This window comes from Narcine bancroftii, chromosome 14 (genome assembly GCF_036971445.1).
Source record: "Narcine bancroftii isolate sNarBan1 chromosome 14, sNarBan1.hap1, whole genome shotgun sequence".
Lineage (NCBI taxonomy): Eukaryota > Metazoa > Chordata > Chondrichthyes > Torpediniformes > Narcinidae > Narcine > Narcine bancroftii.
Genome location: NC_091482.1, coordinates 60,536,971 through 60,557,763, shown reverse-complemented (window position 1 = coordinate 60,557,763; position 20,793 = coordinate 60,536,971). Strand labels below are relative to the sequence as shown.

The following is a 20,793-nucleotide window of genomic DNA, read 5'->3' as shown; positions in this document are numbered from 1 at the left end:
CTGCTGATGTGTTGAGGCAAAGAGACCACAGAGGATGTGCTGAATTTGGATTTTGTGAGGGTGCTAGATAAAGTCCCAACTGAAGGTTGATCAATGGGTTTGAGTGCATGGAATTGGAGGGAAGAAATGAACCTGGGTTGAGAACCCGTAACCAGATAGAAGGCAGAGTCAGAACTAATGGATCTATTCTTGGGTTAGGCTATGACTTGTGGGTACCACAGGATCAGGACTGGGTCCCAACTTTTCATATCTTTGTCAAAACCTACCTGAATAATTTGGCTGAGGGGATCAAATGAGTTTGCTGATCCTATTGAACTAGGTGGGATTGCAAGTAAAAAAAGAATACAGAAAATCCCCAGTTATCCGGAATTCTTGTAACCAGCAGCCTCATGCAACCAGCAAAAAAAAATTGTGGAATATAAATAGGTAAAAAAATATGGAAATTTAAAATTGGTGCACCTCACCATTAGTTTGCCAATCACACAACCTCAAGCAACCGAAAAATTGATGCATCTGCCATCTACCAATCCCGACAGGTGCCAAATACCAGGAGTTTTCCTGTATAAAGATGCTTCTAAGAAATGGGAGCCAACTGAGTGAGTGGACAAGAACATGGCAGCTGGAAAATAATGCAGAAGAATGTGAGATCTTCCATGTTCATGGATGATGCTGAAAGAAGGGCACGTATGACTGGGCAACATGGATGTTCAAAGGGACCCACATGTGTTTATACACAAATTACTGAAAGCCAACATGAAAGGCAGCAAGTGAGCTTTTCCTTCAATACAGAAAGCCTTATTTCAATTGTATGGGTTTATGGTGAGACCAGACCACTGTGGACATTTTGGCCTCCGTACCCAGAGCAAGTAAGATTCACCACACTTGTTCCAGCAATGGCAGGTTTTCTAGGCAGAGAGGACTGGGATGTCATTCTTGACCACGAGAGGACATCTTGCTCAAAGGATCTGACGGGTTATATTCAATAAGGATGCTTTCCTTTGCCAAGGAGGCATAATTTCAGAATATGGAGGGATTTCAAACCGAGATTAGATGAAACATGAATAGTTGGAATTTTCTACCCCAAGTTTTGCAAGAACTTGGTTTTTGTGCATATCAATAGATTTAGCTCTGGAGAGAGAGACTTCAGTCACCGAAACTGCACCACACATCAACCTTCCATTTACTCCTGAGGCAATTCCATCACACGCTCTGACTTCTATGCAAGGCACTACCTCAAGAAGACAGCCAACATCATAAAGGACCTCCATCACCCTGGTTATAACCTCTTCTCACTGTAAGTACAGAAACCTGAAGATCAACAACTCCAGGTTCAAGAACAGTTTCTTTCCAACAGCCATCAGCATTGAACCTTTCCATACCCACCATGACCATAAACATAACTATGTCCTTCCTGTATATAGCCTGTCAAGTCCTTTAAGAATTGCCATTCCTTCTCATTGACTGCACTATTGCAATATTACAAACTGTAACTGTGAATACTTATCTATGCTTTTACATTATCAATCTTTCAGCTCCATAAATGTAACAAGGCCTCATCGGAAAGCTGCATTAATGTCCAGACTTGATCAATTTTGGTGACTGATTTTTATAGAATCATTGAAAATAGGTGTAGGAATAGGCCATTCAGCCCATCAAGCCTGCACCATCATTCAATACAATCATGGCTGATCATACAACCTCAGACCACCATTCCTGCTTTCTCTCTGTACCCCTTGATCCCTTTAGCTAATAGTCCCATTCAACTTCCTTCTGAATATATCTAATGAATGCCCTCAACAATTTTCTGTGGTAGAGAGTTTCACAATTCACAACTCTGAGGGAAGAAGTTTCTCATCTAAGTCCCAAATGATTTCCCCTTTATCCTTACGCTGAGAACCCTTGTTCTGGACTTGCTCAACATCAGAAACGTTCTTCCTACTTCTAACCTGTCTAGTCCTGTCAGAATTTTACATGTCTCAAGGAGATCCTCTTTCATTCTTTGTTCCAATGAGTATAACCTTAATCTGTCCAGTCTTCAGTCCTACCACCTCAGGCATCAGTCTGCTGATCCTTCATTGCCCTCCCTCAATAGCAAGAATATCCTTTCCTCAGATAAGGAATCTCAAACTGCACAATATTGAAGGTGTGGCCTCCACAAGGCCCAATGTAACTAGAGTAAGACATCCCTGCTTCTCTATTCAAAACCCCTTGCAGTAAAGGCCAACTTGCCCTTTGATTTATTCACCACCTCCTTCTCTAACTGATGCACCAGGCCTCATTGCACCTCCCCCTTACCTAATTACTCACCATTTAGGTAATATGTCTTCCTATTATCATCATCAACATGGATAACCTCACATTTACACTGCAACTGTCATGTATTCGCCCACTCTCCTAATCTGTCCAAGTCACCCTGCAGTATCATGGAATCTTTCTAACAGCTCACACTGCCACTATATTTGTCAATGGCAAATATAGAGATATTACATTCAATTCCTTCATCAAGATCATCAATGCATATCGTAAACAGTGGAGGTCCCAGCAATGAATCTTGTGGTACTTTCAGAGGACTGATTTATTACCACTCTCTGCACAGCACAGGACCTTGAGCTCACGATGTTGTGGCAACCTGTATAAACCCTACTCCACATCAATCTAACCCTTCCCTCCCTCACAGCCAACAACTCTCCATTTTTCTTACATCCATATGCTTATCCAAGTCTTTCCAATGTCCCTATTGCACCTGCTTCCACTACTCTCTGTGTAAAAATAAAACTTACCTCTAATGTTTCCCCTAAACTTCCCTCCACTCACCTGAAATTGTCGTTCTCTGTTAATGACAGTTGCTGCCCTGGGGAAAGATGTGCTGGCGGCCCACCCAATCTAAGCCTTTCGTCATCTATTAAGTTCCTCTCATCCTCTGTCCTTCCTGCTGCCAACCAGTTATCCATCCACGTCACCACATTACCTCCTATGCCATGTCCTCGAATTTTGCACAGGGTCTTATTAAAATCTATTTGAAAGTCTAAATACTGGTTCATTTTAGGTTTTATCCACAACCATCTCCAGCACTGAATTTTATTGGGCTTTTACTGTCGTGTTCAGCTTCCACTGCTTTTTAAACAGGCTCCTTCCTGAGCAAATTGACTTCATTTGGTGAACTATGAATAATTTGCATACACACATTTCCTGTTTCATTTTGTCACTCACTAGTGGTGATCAGTCGGAGGGGAATAATCTTCCAAAGAGCTTACAAAACTCACATCACAGAGCTGATAACAGATGCACTGTGTTAAGGAATGCATCACGGATCTAAGTGAATCGCCCATCTTAATGCCTGACCTTTGATTTCAAGATAATTTTGTGTTTTTATTTATTTTCAGCTGTTACATGATGAAAGGAAACACCATCACTTCTGCACATTGTTTCAGGGACTGAAGCCAGATGATGAATTACAAAACCTCACTTTTATCCTGCCAACATTTACCTCAAGTAATGCCACAAACCCTGCTAACAAGTTATTATGGATTTCCTCCGGGTACTCCAGTTTCCTCCCACCCTTAAAAATGTACCAGGGTTGTGGGTTAATTGGGTGGCAAGGGCTGCATTAGTACCAGTATTTACGAAACAGCCAAGAATGAGTGAATGGAAGAGCAAGTACAGACAGTTGAGTGCCTTCAATTTCCCAAGGTTGTATCAACAGATGGGGATCGGGACTGATAGGATTGTTGCACCAGCCACCAGTATCAAAGGGCCAAATGGTCTACTTCTGTCCATTAACAATTCTATGATTCCATGGACAGCCCTGTTTACCTTTGGAACATTGCAGAGATAGCGCAGCAGCTCCCCAATGTACTGGATAACCGTCACATTGTACTTTCGGCAGTCATCCCAGAACTGGCTGGCAGAGAACTTGTTACGCAAGACAACAGTCGCACCTGTTTCAATGAAATGTAAAACAGAAAGGGGAAAAAAACTCATCACTTTATGCTTTAGGTTTCTGCTAATTTTTACATTATAAACTGATAAGTGTAACTTCCTGTGTAAGTGGAGATAAAGAATCAGAGTATTTATATAATATCTATATTATAAAGGTACTTGTGACAGGGCAAAGCAAGTTTACAAAACTAGAGATGTGAAGGTATAGTTGAGGGAAAGATGAACAGACTCGTTTTTTTTCCCGTAAGATAATAGGAGCAGAAATAGCTTATTCAGCCCATCAAATCTGTCCCACCATTTAATCATGAGCTGATCCATTTTCCCCATTCAGCCCCACTAAGCTATCAAGAACCTATCAATCTCTGCCTTAAATACACCCAATGACCTGACCTCCACAACAAATACCACAGATTTACCACCCTCTAGCTAAAGAAATTCTTCAGCACCTCTATTCTAAGTGGATGCCCTTCAATCCTGAAGTTGAGCCCTCTTGCTCTAGAATCTCCCATCATGGGAAACAACCTTTCTACATCTATTCCATCGATGCCTTTCAACATTCAATATGTTTCAATTCCTAAATTCCGACAAGAGGCGTTAAATATTCATCATTAAACATTTTTTTGCATCAGTATTTACTCAGGAAACTGGCATAGTGAATAAGGAAGGGAGGGAAAGAAACAGAAGGGTCATGGAACAAATGGAGATTAAGGAGATTGAAGTGCCTGCTGTCTAACAGGAAATAAATCCCTGGGCCGGATATGATATTCCCTCGGACCTGGCAGATATATTCTAAATATCCTTAGCCACGAGTAAGATGCCAGAGGATTGGAGGGTAGTTCATGTGGACCCTTTGTTTAAAAAAGGCTCCAAAAATAAACCAGGTAATTATAGGCCAGTGAACCTGAAGTCAGTAGTAGGTAAATTATTGGAAGGAGTTCTGAGAGATAGGATGTAGCGGTATTTGGACAACCATGGGCTGATTAAGGACAGTCAGCATGACTTTGTGAATGTAGGTCATGTTTAACAAATCCTATAGTTTTTCAAGGAGGTTACTAAGAAAGTAGAGGAAGGAAAGGCTATGGATGTTGTCTATTTAGTAAAGCCTTTAACATTGTCTCATGTGGGAGGTTAGTTCAAAAGGTTAAGACACTAGGTATCCATTGAGGTTGTAAACTGGATTCAAAATTGGCTGTGTGGGAGAAAACAGAGAGTGGTAGTGGATGGTTGCTTCTCAGACTGGAGGCCTGTGACAAGTGGTGTGCCTCAGGGATCTGTGTTGAGACCATTGCTGTTTGTTGTAGACATCAATGTCTGGATGATAATGTGGTAAATTGGATGAGCAAGTTTGCTGATGACACAAAGAGAGGAGGCGCTGTGGACAGTGAGGAAGAGGGATTTGGACCAACTGGGAGAATAGGCCAAAAAATGGCAGTTGAAGTTTAATGCAGACAAGCATGAGGTGATGCACTTTGAAAGGGCAAACCAAAGTAGGAAATAGACAGTAAATGGTAGGGCACTGAGGAGTGCGGAGGAGCAGAGAAATCTGGGAATATAGATACATTGTTCCCTGAAGGTGGACAGGATTGCAAAGAAAGTTTTTGGCATCTTAGCCTTTATAAATCAAAGTATTGAGTATAGGAGTTGGGATGCTATGTTGAAGTTAGTTAAGACATTGGTGAGGCCAAATTTGGAATATTGCAGTTCTGGTCGCCTAACTACAGGAAGGATATAATGAGATTGAAAGAGTGCAGAGAAGATTTACTAAGACATTGTCGGGTCTTCAGGAGTTGAGTTACAGGGAAAAATTAAACAGGTTAGGACTTTATTCCTTGGACCAAAGAAGAATGACAGAAGATTTGATAGAGGTTTACAAGATTATGAGAGGTATAGATAGATATGTGTAGGCTTTTTTTACTTAGATTTGGGGAGATAAATATGAGAGGTCATAGTTTTAAGCTTAAAGGGCAGAAGTTTAGGGGGAACATTAGAGGAAAGTTCTTACTCAGAGAGTGGTGGGAATGTGCCATCTGATGTGGTGAATGTGGGCTTGATCTTGTGTTTTAAGAATAAATTGGATTGATACATGGATGGGAGAAGGTCTGGAGGGTTACGAAGTGGGAGGTCAGTGGGACTAGCAAAATAGTGGTGAGCACACACCAGAAGGTTGAATGGCCTGTTTTCTGTGCTGTAGCATTCTATGGTACTGTGGTTCTATTTGCTGAAAAGAAATACAATAGATCTTGAAAGAATGCATTGGGAAAGGCTGTACTGAATCTTCCTGAAGACAATAAATGCTATTGTGAAGTACATTCATTATGCTATTGCCTGAAGAATATGTGCATCAATCTATATCAATGCAATTCACAGTATTTGTATATGTGAGCTGCTCTTATAGCCTGTCTGCATCTATCCTGATGAAGCATGCCCAGGCCTAAGACAACATTTGCATAGCATCTGCACTGACGGCATGGCCAGGCCTGCTTGGACTGACCAAAACAGCTTGCTTTGTGGGCAATATACTAGTAGACTTAAAATATGATAGGAAATCACAAAAATAGATTATATCTAAAAAAAAGTACATGACAGGAATTTTTTTTTTTTTTTTTTAAGTAATTTTCACGATCAGCCGCCTAAAATCCATAAAATACACCCAAAAGTGTTCAGGAAGAAAACTCTCATTGTTCAATGTTATCCCCTCTAAAATGCACAGAATTGAAATGGTTGGCCATTGGGAGATCCCTGTCACTGATGCACACAGAGCGAAGGTGCTCAGCGAAACAGGGTAGAGAATTTGGCACCCAAAAAGATCAGTGTGACTGATGGGAGATGGGCGACATGTTAAATATTTCTCATCTGTATTTACTGTGGTGAAAAATTGAACTTCGGGAATTAAATAGTCACGCGTTCAAGAGAATCCAGGCAATGAGAGAGGAGGTGCTGCAGGCCTTAAAATGCATAATGGTAGATAAGTTCCCAGGGTTTGATTCAGTGTATTGGAAGTCTTTAGCAAGGGGCCCTGGCAGTGATATTCCCTCATTGTTAACCATGGGTGGAGTGCTGGGAAACTGGTAAGTGCTGAAGTTGTGCCTTTATTTAAGAAGGAGTGTACAGACAAACCAGGGAACTAAAGGCCAGTGATTTTATAGGGAGAGGGGAGAGAGGGGGGAGCGAGAGAGAGAGAAAATGTAAATGCTTTGGAAATACAAGGATTAATTCAAGATAGAGTGAAACTCATAAGTCTGCAGATGCTGTGATTGTAGTAAAAATCAGAAATGCTGGAGGAACTCTCTAGGTCTTGCAACTTCCTTTGGAGGTAAATATATAGTTAGTCCCGCCATTTCTTTTAATCAGGCATTGTCTGCATTTTCCATACCTTGAATAAGGGCTCAGGCTCGAAACCGGTAATATTTTCACTTCCTATGAATGCTGCAAAACCTGCTGAGTTCCTCCAGCATTTCTGCATTTAATTAGAGAGAGACATTTTGGCCTTGAGAGTAGGAGATCTCATGAATTTGATTAAGCTCTTTGAAGAGATGACCAAGTATAAGAGCAGGCTGTTGATGTCGTCTTCATAAACTTTATCAAGGCCTTTGATGAGATCCGCAATATAGGCGGGTCCAGAAGGTCATAGTGCACGGGATCCAGGATGATTTGACTAACAGGATGCAGCATTTGCTTGATAGTCACAAGGTGGTAGGGGAGGGTTGTTATTCATATTGGAAGCCTGTGATTCAGCGCTGGTTCACTGTTGCTTGTCATCTATATTAATGACTTGGATAGCAAGTTTGTGGATGACACTAAAATTGGTGGCATAATGGACACTGAGGAAGGTTATCTGAGATGACAACATGATTAGATGAACTAATAAAATGGAGCAAGGAACAGCTGAAGTGTGAGGTGTTGCATTTTGGTAGGTAAACCAGGGCAGGACTTGCATTGTAAGTATTGTAGAACAGAGAGACTTGGGGGGGGGGGGGGTGGGGGGGGGGGGGGGAAAGAGGGGGATATAGGTATATAGTTCCACAAAAGTGGTGATGCAGGGAGATAGATGGTGAAGAAGATGCCAAACATCAGTCAGGCCATTGAGTACTTGATCAAGGATGTCATATTACAACTGTACAAGATGTTGGTGAGTCAACACTTGGAGTAGTGAGGGCAGGTTTTAAAAATCACTGAGCCTTTGGAAAGATGTCACCGAGCTGGAAAAGGTACAGAAAAGATTAATGAGAATGTTACCAGTTCCGGGAAGTTTGATTTAAAGGGACAAGCTGGGGCTTTTCTCCCTGGAATGAAGGAGGATGAGGGAGTACCTGATACGTATATAAATCATGAGAGCGTAAATAAGGTAAACAGAACAAATGCCTCTGGGAATTCTGATATCTCCTAAATTCCAGGATTAGATCCCTGTAGTAAAAGGATTGATGGATATTCTGGTCTCTGTACACCTTCTAACTTCCACCGACCTGTGGCGGGAAAAAGAATCCAGGTATCATGGGAGCCCTTTCTTGTGGATCTAGTACAAAAGTACCTCTCAGATCCTCCTCATGCTCCTGACTTACTCTTGTGATGGAGTATCATCTGCCCACTCTGACCTTTCCTTTACCTGTCCAGGACTCCTCTGGTTCACGACATAGGCTGCTTGTTCCTCACTGCTCTTTATACAGTAAAACCTCATTAGTATACGATAGTTGGGGTCCAAGACTTCATACTGCGTAACAGCTGAGATGCGGAACAGATACATACGTGTCATGATTCAGGAAGCAGGAAATCAGAATACTGAGACTCAAACCCTATAATAAGACTTTAAACTCCACATATTAACATACACATCTTGTAAATGAGTCAGTTTTGAGTTTGTGGTTGTTAGCCACTGTTAGCCTGGCATCCTAAAATCAATGTTTGGGATCCACAAACAGCTGCACTCTAAGCGATTCCGCGGATTAACAAATCACGTTCTAACGAGGTTTCACTGTATTAATTTCCGACAGTTTCCTTAACAGCTGCCAGATATAGGGGAACTACAGTGACAGACTTGTACAGACACATCCAGATTCCTACAATCCCATGGGGAGAATAAATCCTGATAACTGGGGGCTGTTTTCCCATCTTTCTCTCCCATTTCCAGCACCCACAGGAGTTGGGGTGGGGGAGGGAAATTGGAGAACAGCCGTTAAGACCAAAGGAGTGAAAGGACAAAGAGTCAAGAAATGGTTTAAATTCAAATTCATACCAGAAGTAATAGAGCCACAGATTCCAAGTAAGGAGCCTGAACTGTGGTACAGAGGCAGGGTGAGATACAAGGTGTCGGAGCAGGACAGTCCACATGCTGCCATGAAGTTTGCCATTCGGTGTGCTCGTAAATGACTGATGATGGCAGCTTTAGGCAAACCTTTAAACCAAAGATAATTGGGTTACAACAATTCTTTGACAGGTCTTTTATTTTAATCCACTATCTCAGTAAGTACCATATATACTTGAGCAATAGTTGAGTTTTTTTTTGTCCTTCAGGTCAAATTTCTGAGGGGCGGGGGTCAACTTTTACATGTCATACTTTTGACTGCAGTAAGTCGTTCAAGGGGGCTCAGAAGGCCTGGACTAGGTGGAAAATTCAAGGACCCTTGGGTGTCAGGAGCTTCAGTGGTCAGGCGGCGGGGTGAGGGTCCAGGGTAGGAATGTCAGGAGTTCCAGTGGGTGGGCAGCTGGGACATCAGGAGCTCTAGTGGGCAAGTGGCCGGGAACTCTAGTAGGCAGGCAGACAGGGTGTCGGGCATTTGGATGGGCAAATGGGGCCAAAAATAGGGGGACAACTTTTATATGGGATTGACTATTATACGAGTATATATGGTAAACCTTCTTTTAACAAACACATAATATGTAAAGTTAGTGACACCAGAAAAATATATCCATTGAATAATAAAGTAAAGAGTTAAACATCACTGCACTCAGGGCTCTCTTCCTGCTCCTCCACAAAATTTGGAGTATTGAGTGCAGTTTTGGTCACCTAACTACAGGACAGATATCAATAAAATATAAAGTGTGCAGAGAAGATTCACTAGGATGTTGTCCAGACTTCAGAAACTGAGTTATAAGGAAAGGTTAAATAGGTTAGGAATTTATTTCCTGGAGTGGAGAAGAATGAGAGGAGATTTGATAGAGGTATACAAAATTGTGAAGGGGATAAACAGAGTAAACTTAGGGAAGGTGATATACAAACATGGATAAAGCATGAGAGAGGAAAGGTTTAAGAAAAATATGACGGGGAACTTCTTACAGAGAGTGGTGGGAGTGTGGAATGCGCTGCCAGGTCAAGTGGTGAATGCCGGCTCAATTTTACCATTTAAGAAGAACTTGGATAGGTACATGGATGGGAGAGGTATGGAGGGCTATGGACTGGGTGCAGGTCAGTGCGACTAGGCAGAAAAATGGATCAGTACAGACTAGAAGGACCAAAAGAGCCTGTTTCTGTGCTGTAATCCAAGAAAGAATGTTTATTGGCTCAGTTTACATAACTTCAAAGAATACTTTTTTTGAAAACCTGGTTTTTCAGGGAAATATCAATGGTTCATTAAAATATGAAACAATTAATCATCATTTTAAAAAATTTCATTTCCCCCTCCCCCTTGTTAATCCTTTAAATTGGTAGAGAATGGGTTGGGGAAGGATGTGACAGTCTGATGGTCTTCATAACTGCCATAAAAACATTCAAAGCTGGAGAAACTCAGCAGGTCAATCAATGTCATTTATGTAGCAAAGGTAAAAATACATATCCGTTGTTTTGCGCTTGAGCCCTTCATCAAGGTGTGGGAAAATGTCAGTAAGCTTCCGAACAAGTGAGGGGGTGGGGTGGTCATAAGGCAGGAGGTGATAGGTGGAGAAGAGAGGGAGGGGACAGCAGAGATCAAGGATAGGAAGGAGAACTGATTAGCAGAAACTAGAAAAGTCGATGTTAATGCCATCTGACTGGGAGTGCCCAGACGGAAAATAAGGTGTGGTTCCTCCAATTTGTGTGCATAAGGCCTTGGACAGACATGCGAGTGTGACACAGAACTGATTGGTTGGCTACTGGGAGGTCTCTGTTACTGTAGCGAACAGAGCAAAGATGCTCAGTGAAGCAATCTCCCAATTTGCACCCAGTCTAAGCGATATGGAGAAGGCCACAAAAAGGAGCAACAAATTGGATGAAGGGCTCCAGCCTGAAACGTCAGTTCTGCATTTTTACCTTCGCTATATAAAGGACGCTGCATGACCTGCTGAATTTCTCCAGCTTTGTGTGTGTTTTTACTTCAACCACGGTATCTGCGGATTTTCATGTTTTACTTTATACCTGTTGTTCCCGAAGTGAAGATGTAGACGAAAGGGCTTTGGAATGTAACACCTGATCTCAAGGGCAGAGGCAGTGGCTCGTCAGAGGCAGCTTGGATTTTCTCATTCAAATTTTCAATGCCCTTTCTGGAACACTTGCCATCCAGGATGAAAACAGTCACATTGTCATTTCTGAGAGTTGGCAACACCTCCTCCACTACACTCAAATGATCTGGAAATAATAAACGAGGAGATCGAAATAACTGAAAATAGTTTAACTCAAATAATCATTTGTCCATCTTGCATGACAGCAAATATTGTACCTTTTTTTCTCTGGGGGGCGTTATATTATTACATTAAAACTATTTTAAAATGTAAATCATGTTTAAGCTGCTACTGCAAAAACAAATGTTTTGTATTCCTTATTTGTTAACAGCTCAACATTCCACAACTCTAGTCACATGGTTAACAAAGCCAGACATTAAAATTTTAATAACAATAACATGGTAGAAGGTGAGGAAGGGGATGGGAAGAGAAAGACAAAAGTAAAGGGGTTCCCCTCAACAATAAATAAGCTGTTTTGGATACTGTTGGAGAGGACAATCTACCAGGGACAAGTCGTAGTGGTCAGGTTTCTGGTACAGTGCCTGACCATTTGGGTCAGAAGGGAAGGGTAAAGGATAAAAATACCCTTTTGAGAGTTGTATGCAGGCCTCCAGACAGTAGCCAGGATGTAGCATGCAAACAACAGAGAGAGATAGAGAAGGCATGCAAAAAGATCGATGTTACAATCTTCATAGGGGATTCCAATGTGCAGGTTATTGGGAAAACCAAGTTGGTGCTGGATCCCAAGAGAAGGAATTTGTAGAATGCCTTTGGGATGGCTTCTTAGAATAGTTTGTGGCCGAGCTGACTAGGGAAATGGCAATTATGGATTGGGTGTTGTGTGATGAACCACAGTTGATAAGGGGAGCTGAAGGTAATGGAATCCTTAGGAGGTAGTGATCCTAATATGATAGAAGTCACCCTCCAGTTCGAGAAGAAGAAATTAAAATCAGGGGCGTCAGTAAAATAAAGGGGTCTATAAAGATATGAGGGAGGAAATGGGAAAGAGGACACTAGCAGACAGTAGCTTCAGTGGCTGGAGTTTCTGACATTAACTCAGAAGGCACAGTTCAAAATCATCCCAAGGATGAAAAAGTGTTCTGAAGAGAGGAGTCACGTGATGGAGTAGTGGCCGGTCGGGAAGAACGGGCCTCTCCAGAGGAAAAAAAAAGCTCAACAATTAAAAAGTAGAAGAACAGTAAGATAAAACAACCAAGAAAGACCAGAAAAAGCCAGAGCGACAGATGAAGAAGAGAGAAAAATGCCAGAAAGGAAAGAAGAAGGCCTTACCTGCTCACGGGAGCAGGGAGATCCCATGAAGAGGATTGTCTGGGCCCCGAAGCTGGTGAGTGCCCGGCAGAGCGGCGACCTCCCCAGTGGCGGACTCCAAAAATAGCTCACTGAGCCGGAAAAGGAGACGCAACTGCACATGTGCGAGGAGTCACAGAACGATTGCCGGACAGAAAACGAGATGAGGAGGAGTATTAAAAAAGACTGCCAAGCAGCGGGACACAGCCGGCTCATTTGAGAGAGCCAGAGAGGAAGCAACGGGAAAAAAAGAGACACAGAGAAGAGGGTTAAAAGACCCAGAAAAGGAAGAAGATAAAAGAGACATACAGACCATAGATAAGGACCATTTTGAAGGCCATATGAGGGCATTAAAAGAGATACTAACAACTGAATTTAACACAATTAAAAAGAAAATGGAAAAACCAGAAGATAAAATGCAGAGAGTAAAGCTGACCATTGCAGAGATAGGAAAAAGAGTAGAAGATGTGGAAGAAAGAGGGACAGCTGTAGAAATGGAAATAAATGAACTAAGAGGAAAATTGAAAGAGAGTGAGAAATCAAGGAGAGACAGTATTTTTTATCTCAGAAAATCGATATGCTGGAGAATTATAGTAGACGCAATAATATCAAAATAGTGGGTGTGAAGGGTGCAGAAGGGACAGTCATGAATGAATTTATAAAAAGATGGATCCCACAAGTTTTGGGAGCAAAAGAATTACAAGATGGAATAGAAATCAAAAGAGCCCACAGAGCCACAACCATACCAAAAGCCGCGATCCATATTAATAAAACTATTAAGATACACAACAAGAGAAGAAATATTGGAGCGGCAAAGAACAAAATAAAGGAAAATAAACAGCCATTGGAATACAAGGGACAAAAAAATTTTTTTTTTTTACCCTGACATTAGTTTTGAACTTTTAAAGAAGCAGAAGGAGTTTAATATAGCTAAAACAATATTGTGGAAGAAAGGCTAAGGTATTCATCCCGGGGTAACAGAACAGATTGTTCTCAGATCCAAAGGAAGGCCAAGGATTCACAGAACGATTGCCGGACAGAAAATGAGATGAGGAGGAGTATTAAAAAACATTGCCAAAAAAATGTATAAAAATAAGTAATAAAAAAGGCAATGTAAATACAGAAGTTTAAAGTTGAAAAGAGAAGGGAAAAAGGGGAAAGGGGGAAAAAAAATAAAAAAGAGCTTTGTTATATTTATAGAAAATTAATAGTGTTTCTCTGGGGGGGGTGGCTGGGGGGGGGGAAGATCCATCACTGCAAAGTTGGTTGACGCTTGCAATTATTATCGCAAACCAAGTGGAAAGGGGGGTTGTGGTTGTCCGGCAAGGGATTAAGGGCAACCCAAAATTGGGGGGGGGGGGGGGGTTTAATGCTATTTTGGTTAGAAGGATATTTTGTGTCATTTGTTATGAGTTTTTTTTGGGGTATTCTGTTTTCTAATTGTGTCGTCACGCACTGAGATGAGAAGAGAAATTTAAAGAATAATAACGGAAGAAAGGAGATGGAGGGGCCGAGGAGGCAAATTAATTATATGACCATAAACACTAATGGAATACACAACCAAATTAAAAGGAAAAGTTTACTGACACTACAGAAAAAGGATAATAGCAAAACTATTAGCAAACAGATTGACTGACTATGTACCAAAATTGGTAAAGCGGACCAAACTGGATTTGTCAAGAAAAGACAAGCAGCAGACAATGTTTGTAAACTTATTAATTTAATTCATGCAACACAAATGAATAAAAGGCTAACTGTGGCGGTTATGCTATATGCAGAGAAAGCCTTCGACAGGGTAGAGTGGAACTATTTGTTTAAAGTGCTACAGAAATGTAAACTCCTGTAAAAATATTATTAATTGGATCAGGGCACTATATAATGGGTCGTTAGCAAAAATAGTAGTAAAATAATATGTATCAAATTATTTTAATTTGAGCAGATCAACTAGGCAGGGATGCCCATCATCCCCCTCATTGTTCGCCATGGCTATAGAACCACTGGCAGAGCTGATAAGAAAGGAAACTAAAATAAAAGGAATAAAAATAAAAGAGAAAGAATATAAAATCAGCCATTAATGTTAATAAGGAGGGTGAATTGCATCAAAATGAATGTATTTCCATGGGTACAATACTTATTCCAAATGTTACCAATTCTCTTGACAGAGAAATTCATTGTAGGACTAAAGAGAATAAAAAGGAAGTTCTTATGTAAGGGGGAAAAAAAATAAATTGAGAGTACCGCTCGATAAACTAACAGAGAGATACAAACAAGGAGGGCTACAGTTGGAAAAGCTATGCACAGGAACTATGAGGAATACAATAAATACAAGATTACGCATGAAACTGGCTGGGGGGGGGGTTCTTTTCTTTTTTTCTCTTTTTTTTTATAAAGGAAAATTTTTTTATCGTTCATAATATGTATTTTTCTTATTGTATGTAATAACTTTGATGAACAAATAAAATAAAGTTACGTAAAAAAAATTACACATGAAACTATATAATTGGTTACACAGACTATAGAAGTAACATGAGAGGAAGCTTCTTCACTCAGAGAGGGGTGGCTGAGTGGAATGACCTTCCAGAAGAAGGTGGTTGCAGCAGAGTCAGTTTTGTCATTTAAGAGGTGGTTGGATGAGTACATGGATGTGAGGAGGTAGGAGGGTTATGGGCAGGGAGCAGGTAGGTGGAATTAGTGGAGTTTCACATAAATCGGTGCGGACAAGAAGGGCCGAGATGGTTTGTTTCCGTACTGTAATTGTTAATATGGTTATATGTATCACCCCTCAGAAATTAAAAGAGTGGGACCCAACAACATCAGATAGATGCTTCCGCTGTAAGCAAGAAATTGGAACAACAATACACGCAATTTGGGCATGTGCAAAAGTGAAAACTTTCTGGGAAGATCTAAATCAGATATTAAGCAAAATTACAAAGAACAACATTCCAAAAAAACCCAGAATTTTTTCTGTTAAATAATATAAGAGACAAAAAATTAGGTCTCAAATTAGATAGAGCCCGAAAAACATTTATGATGGTCATCTTTGCAGTAGCAAAAAACTGCATAAAGACGATTTGGAAAATAGAAGAGAACCCAAAAATACAACAATGGCATATAGAAATGAATGTGTATTCCATTGGGAAAAATTACGTATAACCTAAAAGACAAATATACATTGTTCAAACAAATTTGGGAACCATATATGAAATATGACCCCAGAAAATGCCGACTTCGTACCTGCATCTCCTAAAGTGACAAGAAAATAAATAGTAAAAGTGGACGATATGACTTTTCTTTGTGGATTTTGTTTTCTCAGTATTTTGTATGTTTAATATTTATTGGTTTTTGAGGGGGGTGGGAAGGGAGGGGAGGGAGAGGAAAAAAGTCACCATGTATATTTAATGAAGAACATGATGTTGCTGATGTGGTTCATAGTGCAATAAATAAAAAGTTACAAAAAAGTGTTCTGAAGAGAGGATGAGGCAAGTGGCTGACAAGGGAGATCAAAAACAGCAGAAAAGCAAAATTAGTGAGAAGCAAGAGGACTGGGAAGTTTTTAAAAGCCAAACAGAAGGCAACTGGAAGAACAATAAGGAGGGAAAAGATGAAATAGGAAAGAATGCTGGTGAGCATCAGAAGAGGATGTGAAAAGTTTCTCCAGGTAAGTAAAGAGCAAAAGAGAGGCAGAGGTGGAGATTTTAATGGACCGGAGGCAATGGTAAAAGAGAAGGGGGGGAAGAGAAGGGGGGGGGAAGAGAAGGGGGGGGGGAAGAGAAGGGGGGGGGGAAGAGAAGGGGGGGGGAAGAGAAGGGGGGGGAAGAGAAGGGGGGGGGAAGAGAAGGGGGGGGAAGAGAAGGGGGGGGGAAGAGAAGGGGGGGAAAGGGAAGGGAAGGTCGCGGTACCCCGGGGGCGGGGGAGATGGGGGAGGGGTCGCGGGACCCCCGGGGGGGGGGGGGAAAGAAGAGATTGTGTCGCGGTCGCAGCCGGTCTGACCTTGGTCGGTGAGTAGGACGCGGGCGCCGCCGCTGCGGAAACAGTGTAGCAGGGCTTGTCCTCGGAGGTTGGTGTTGAGGAAGGCGACGGTGCAGCCAAGCTTGGCCAGGCCGAACCAGGCAGCTAAGAAGAGCGGCCCGTTAGACAGCAGCAGGGCCACGCAGTCCCCGGGGCTAGGAGACCCGGCGGATAGTACGGCCCAACCCAACCGGCTGCTGTCGGCATCCAGTTGCCCGTAGCTCAGTTCCCGGCCTTCGAACACCAGGAATAGCCGCGACGGCTGTTGCCGCGCCCGCCGCAAGAACAGATCCAGCAGCGTGAAGGGTGGCCGCCGCCGGGACCACCACCACAGCCGCAGAGACGAGCCCAGTGCGCAGCATATGATCGCCACGTCCGCCCACAGGTGCGGCCACAGGGACCGCAGCAGGGCCAAGATCGACAGCAGCGGCCACACCACAAACATCCCAGCTTGACACCGATCCCGTGGCACTGCCTGAGTGGAAGGGAAGGTGGGGAGGAAGGGGGGGAGGCGAAGGAGGAAGGAAGGGGAGCAGGGAGGGGGAGGGAAAAGGGGAGTGGTGGAGGCAGCTCGTGAAGGGAGGTGGGGGGGGGGGGACGCCGACAGGAGAGGGAGAAGGAGACAGCTGGTGGGAGAAGAAGGGGGATTGAGGTAAACGGTGTTGGAGGAAGAGGAGAAGGAAAGTTGAGGGAGAGCCGTCTCCTCGGCCTCCAGATGAAAGCAAAATCTTTGCTCCCTGATGTGATATAGAGAATTTAGGTTAAAAAGACTTAAGTTAAAATGTGATGATTAATCATAAACAGGGAAGCCAGAATGGACAGAGAGTTTACTAGCAGTCAAGGACAGAAGGAGCTGCTGAATATGTTTTTTTTAAAAACCTATCTTTTCATGGTCATAGTGAGAGACATGCAGGAGACAAAGGATTGATAAGAAGTGTGAGAAACAGAATTCAGTGAATGTAGAGTTCACAGCGTACGTAACGAACGTGATCATTAATAATGCAGTTATACTTAGAATGTTTTTGTAATACTAACCAATTAAAACAGTATTAATAAGAAGGGGAAGGGCAAATAATAAAGGTATAAAAATCAATGCACTGTATGTATCGGGGCTTAACTGGTGAGAAACCAGTTAAGTCCAACTCTGCAGACTTGTAAATAAAGCTTGTCGTGTCATCAGTTTTAAAGAGACTCATGTGTGAGAGGTTTTATTTCTGACACCTGATTGAGGCTCCTGGTTAGAGCAGTGGTTTTGTAAACCAGGGGTCGCGATCGCTGGGGTTCATTTCTCTGAGGGGCGCTGGACAAAGTGGCGACTAGAAGGCTTCTTCAGGTGTATTCTCCGCCAAGAATGTGCCTGCAAAAGCGGGTTCAGACCTGTGGAATGGTCGTTTACGTGGCCATCTGAAAGGGGCAGCTTCACGGGAGGCGCCTCCGAGCGCACTCCGGCTCCTGTCCTTTCGGGCTGCCAGGTTTGGGATGGCTGGCTGATCCCCACGCTGCCCCGCTCTCTCCCCACAGCCTGATATCAGTCCCCACGTTGTGGGGCGGCCGGCACGGGTTGTCAGTGTGGGGTCGTCCCGCCCACAGCCCTCTCTCAGTCCGCACACCGTGGGGTGACTGGGACAGGCTGTCAGCGCGGGGACAGACCACGCTGGCTGCCCTTGCGCCAGCTGACTGTCATCCCCTTAGCTGTCGCTTTCTGAGGGACCTCAGTTCTCCTGCGATTATTCCTCCCGGAGGAGGGTGACAAATTCACCTCGCATGCGCCTCCTGCGCTTTCAAGTGGCCTCCCGACAGCTGCATATGGGCATAATATGTGGTCTTACATCAGGGGATTTTGGTCACCTGAAAGTGCCTTATTATGTCTTCCTTATGGTTGACAAAGTTATAGAAATTCATGTACGTTACGTTCTAAATGAAGTATTAAGTTACAATAATGGAACCTTTACCGTTTTTATGTTGGCGATGGAACTGAGATTTGGTTTGCAGAGCATAAGATTGGGTGTTTCAGGATACTTGCACTGATGGATAACCCCCCCCCCCCCCATCCTTTCATACTCGTGGGTCTGCCTAGAAACCACATAAACATCGCTATTGTATCTGCTTCCACCATTACCACTGGCAGCCCATTCCAGGCACCCACCAAATATCTAGATTCAGATTTATTGTCAGAGTACATACAGAACATCACGTACAACCCTGAGATTCTTTTTCCTGCGGACAAGGCAGAATTATCACTTATTGGCAATGCAATTTTTAAAACTCACTCAACGTACACACATAAACAAATAAAGAAATGTAAATAAACTTACAATACAGAGAGAGAGAAAAAAAATCAATAAAGTGCAAAAGTAAGAGAAAGGAGTCCTTGATTGAGTTTATCGTTGAGGAGTCTGATGGTGGAAGGGTAGCAGCTGTTCCTGACCTGCTGGTCTACATCTTGTGTCTCTTTCCAAATGGTAGCAGCGAGAACAGAGCATGTGCTAGGTGATAAGGATCCTTGATGATTGCTGCTGTTCTCTGACACCAGCATTCCCCATAGATGTCCTTGATGGTGGGGAGAATTTTACCCGTGAAGGGCTTTACACTCAGAAGTATTGGTGCCCCATTCCAGACAGTGATGCAGCCGGTCAGCACACTTTCTGAGGGATCTGTAGAAATTTGCCAGGTTTCTGGATGTCATATCAAACCTCTGCAAACTCCTGTGGATGAAGAGGCGCAGACAGCTCCCCTCTATTTCGCTGCCCATCAGCATCCTTCCTCCTCCATTTCCCTCCCTCCCCTCCATCTCTCCCCCTTCCTCTTGCCCCATCTCCCCCATCCCACTGCCCCGCACCATCCCGACAGCCCCGTTGCCCCTCTGCGCAGTTCGTCACAAAAATTTGGAATCTTTTTAGATGTATTGCTATTCCTGGTGCCAGCATACTACAAGCCACAAGAGTGCCCAGAAGCAAAATGAATGTATAGATCAATCTAGTGAGTGTAGAATTCTTCGAATTGGGGTAACAGCTACATCTATCAAGGTGCACAGGCACACCAGGCTGCCGAGGGAACACACGGTTAAAACGGCGCCCATCTTCCCACACTATCCAAACACGAACTGAACTCCCCTCCGCGGTTTAAGTCCCCCACTTCGAATAACAGTCACATTACTTACCCAGGGGACCGGCCTGAGGGAACGGCGCCCGCTCCCCCGGCGTGATGGGATTCCGATCGTTAAGTATTCGGGTTGTATAAGTGCAATAATGGAATAATTTTGTATCATTTAAACAATGATTGCAAAACACCTAAGTTTAATAAAAACTTGTCAGGCATCTTGATTTAAAAAGCACTTCCACCGACTAATATAATATTCCAAAATCTCTAATCTCATACCAATGTCTTATGTGTAGTGATTCAACTCACTATTCTATGCATCAGTCGGCGCGGCTGGCCTTGCTCTGACAGCTGTGAAATGTAACTCCGTTGTCAGCTGGGCTGTCAAAGCACTGTACGTCATTTCAGAAGGCGGGACCCTCTTAAAATCCCAAATTGCCCAATTACCTGCAAATACTAGTGCAGTGTGAAAGGCTCCCGGGTTCAGTTTGCCCTGCAATTTTTCCCATTTCCTAGGAGAGTTGGCAGTGTGAAAGGGGCTAGTAACTCTCTAGAATTTATCATTTGCTCATGCTCTCCACCTCTGATAATCACTATGCTTCTTCCTTGGGCACAGGGCAGAGAATTTTGCTTTTTCTGAGGTGTGGTTTGGAGTCACACCTCGGCTGGCACAGATAAAGGCAGATTTCTTTCCCTGAAAGAACATGTGATGGTTGAGGTGATCTGGAAGTTTTGTGTCACCAGGCCTTTTCACACCATATTGTAAAATGGAGATTCCCTGGATATTTTCCCAGGAAACTGTTGTGAAAAAGTCCATCCGGGAATTTTAAACAGGACCTGGGAAATTTTCCTGGACCACCCTCTCCCTGCAGTGTGAAAAGCCAAATGGCCAAGCAGGGAAGCATCATGACGTCAGTACTTGCATGCTGTGTTATATAGGCGATTAAAGTTAAAAGAAACTTACCTCCTAACAACAACGGGGCACTTCATCACATCGTGATGGCAGCACAATGTGGGATGAATGGCCGTCCT

General features: G+C 43.0%; 2 protein-coding genes across 2 annotated transcripts in view; one reads left to right on the top strand and one right to left on the bottom strand.

Moving 5' to 3' along the window:
- Positions 1–17,170, bottom strand: part of LOC138749913 (long-chain fatty acid transport protein 2-like) — a 36,570-nt gene extending 19,400 nt beyond the window's left edge. The window contains exons 1-4 of the mRNA XM_069911956.1: positions 16,645–17,170; positions 11,264–11,473; positions 9,170–9,328; positions 3,814–3,938 (exon numbers count right to left, since the gene is read on the bottom strand). Coding sequence (XP_069768057.1) covers positions 3,814–3,938; positions 9,170–9,328; positions 11,264–11,473; positions 16,645–17,107 — 957 coding nt within the window. The 5' untranslated portion in view covers positions 17,108–17,170. The remainder of the gene's footprint in view (positions 1–3,813; positions 3,939–9,169; positions 9,329–11,263; positions 11,474–16,644) is intronic.
- gatm (glycine amidinotransferase (L-arginine:glycine amidinotransferase)) overlaps positions 16,137–20,793 on the top strand; it is a 51,945-nt gene continuing 47,288 nt past the window's right edge. The window contains exon 1 of the mRNA XM_069911958.1: positions 16,137–16,312. Coding sequence (XP_069768059.1) covers positions 16,271–16,312 — 42 coding nt within the window. The 5' untranslated portion in view covers positions 16,137–16,270. The remainder of the gene's footprint in view (positions 16,313–20,793) is intronic.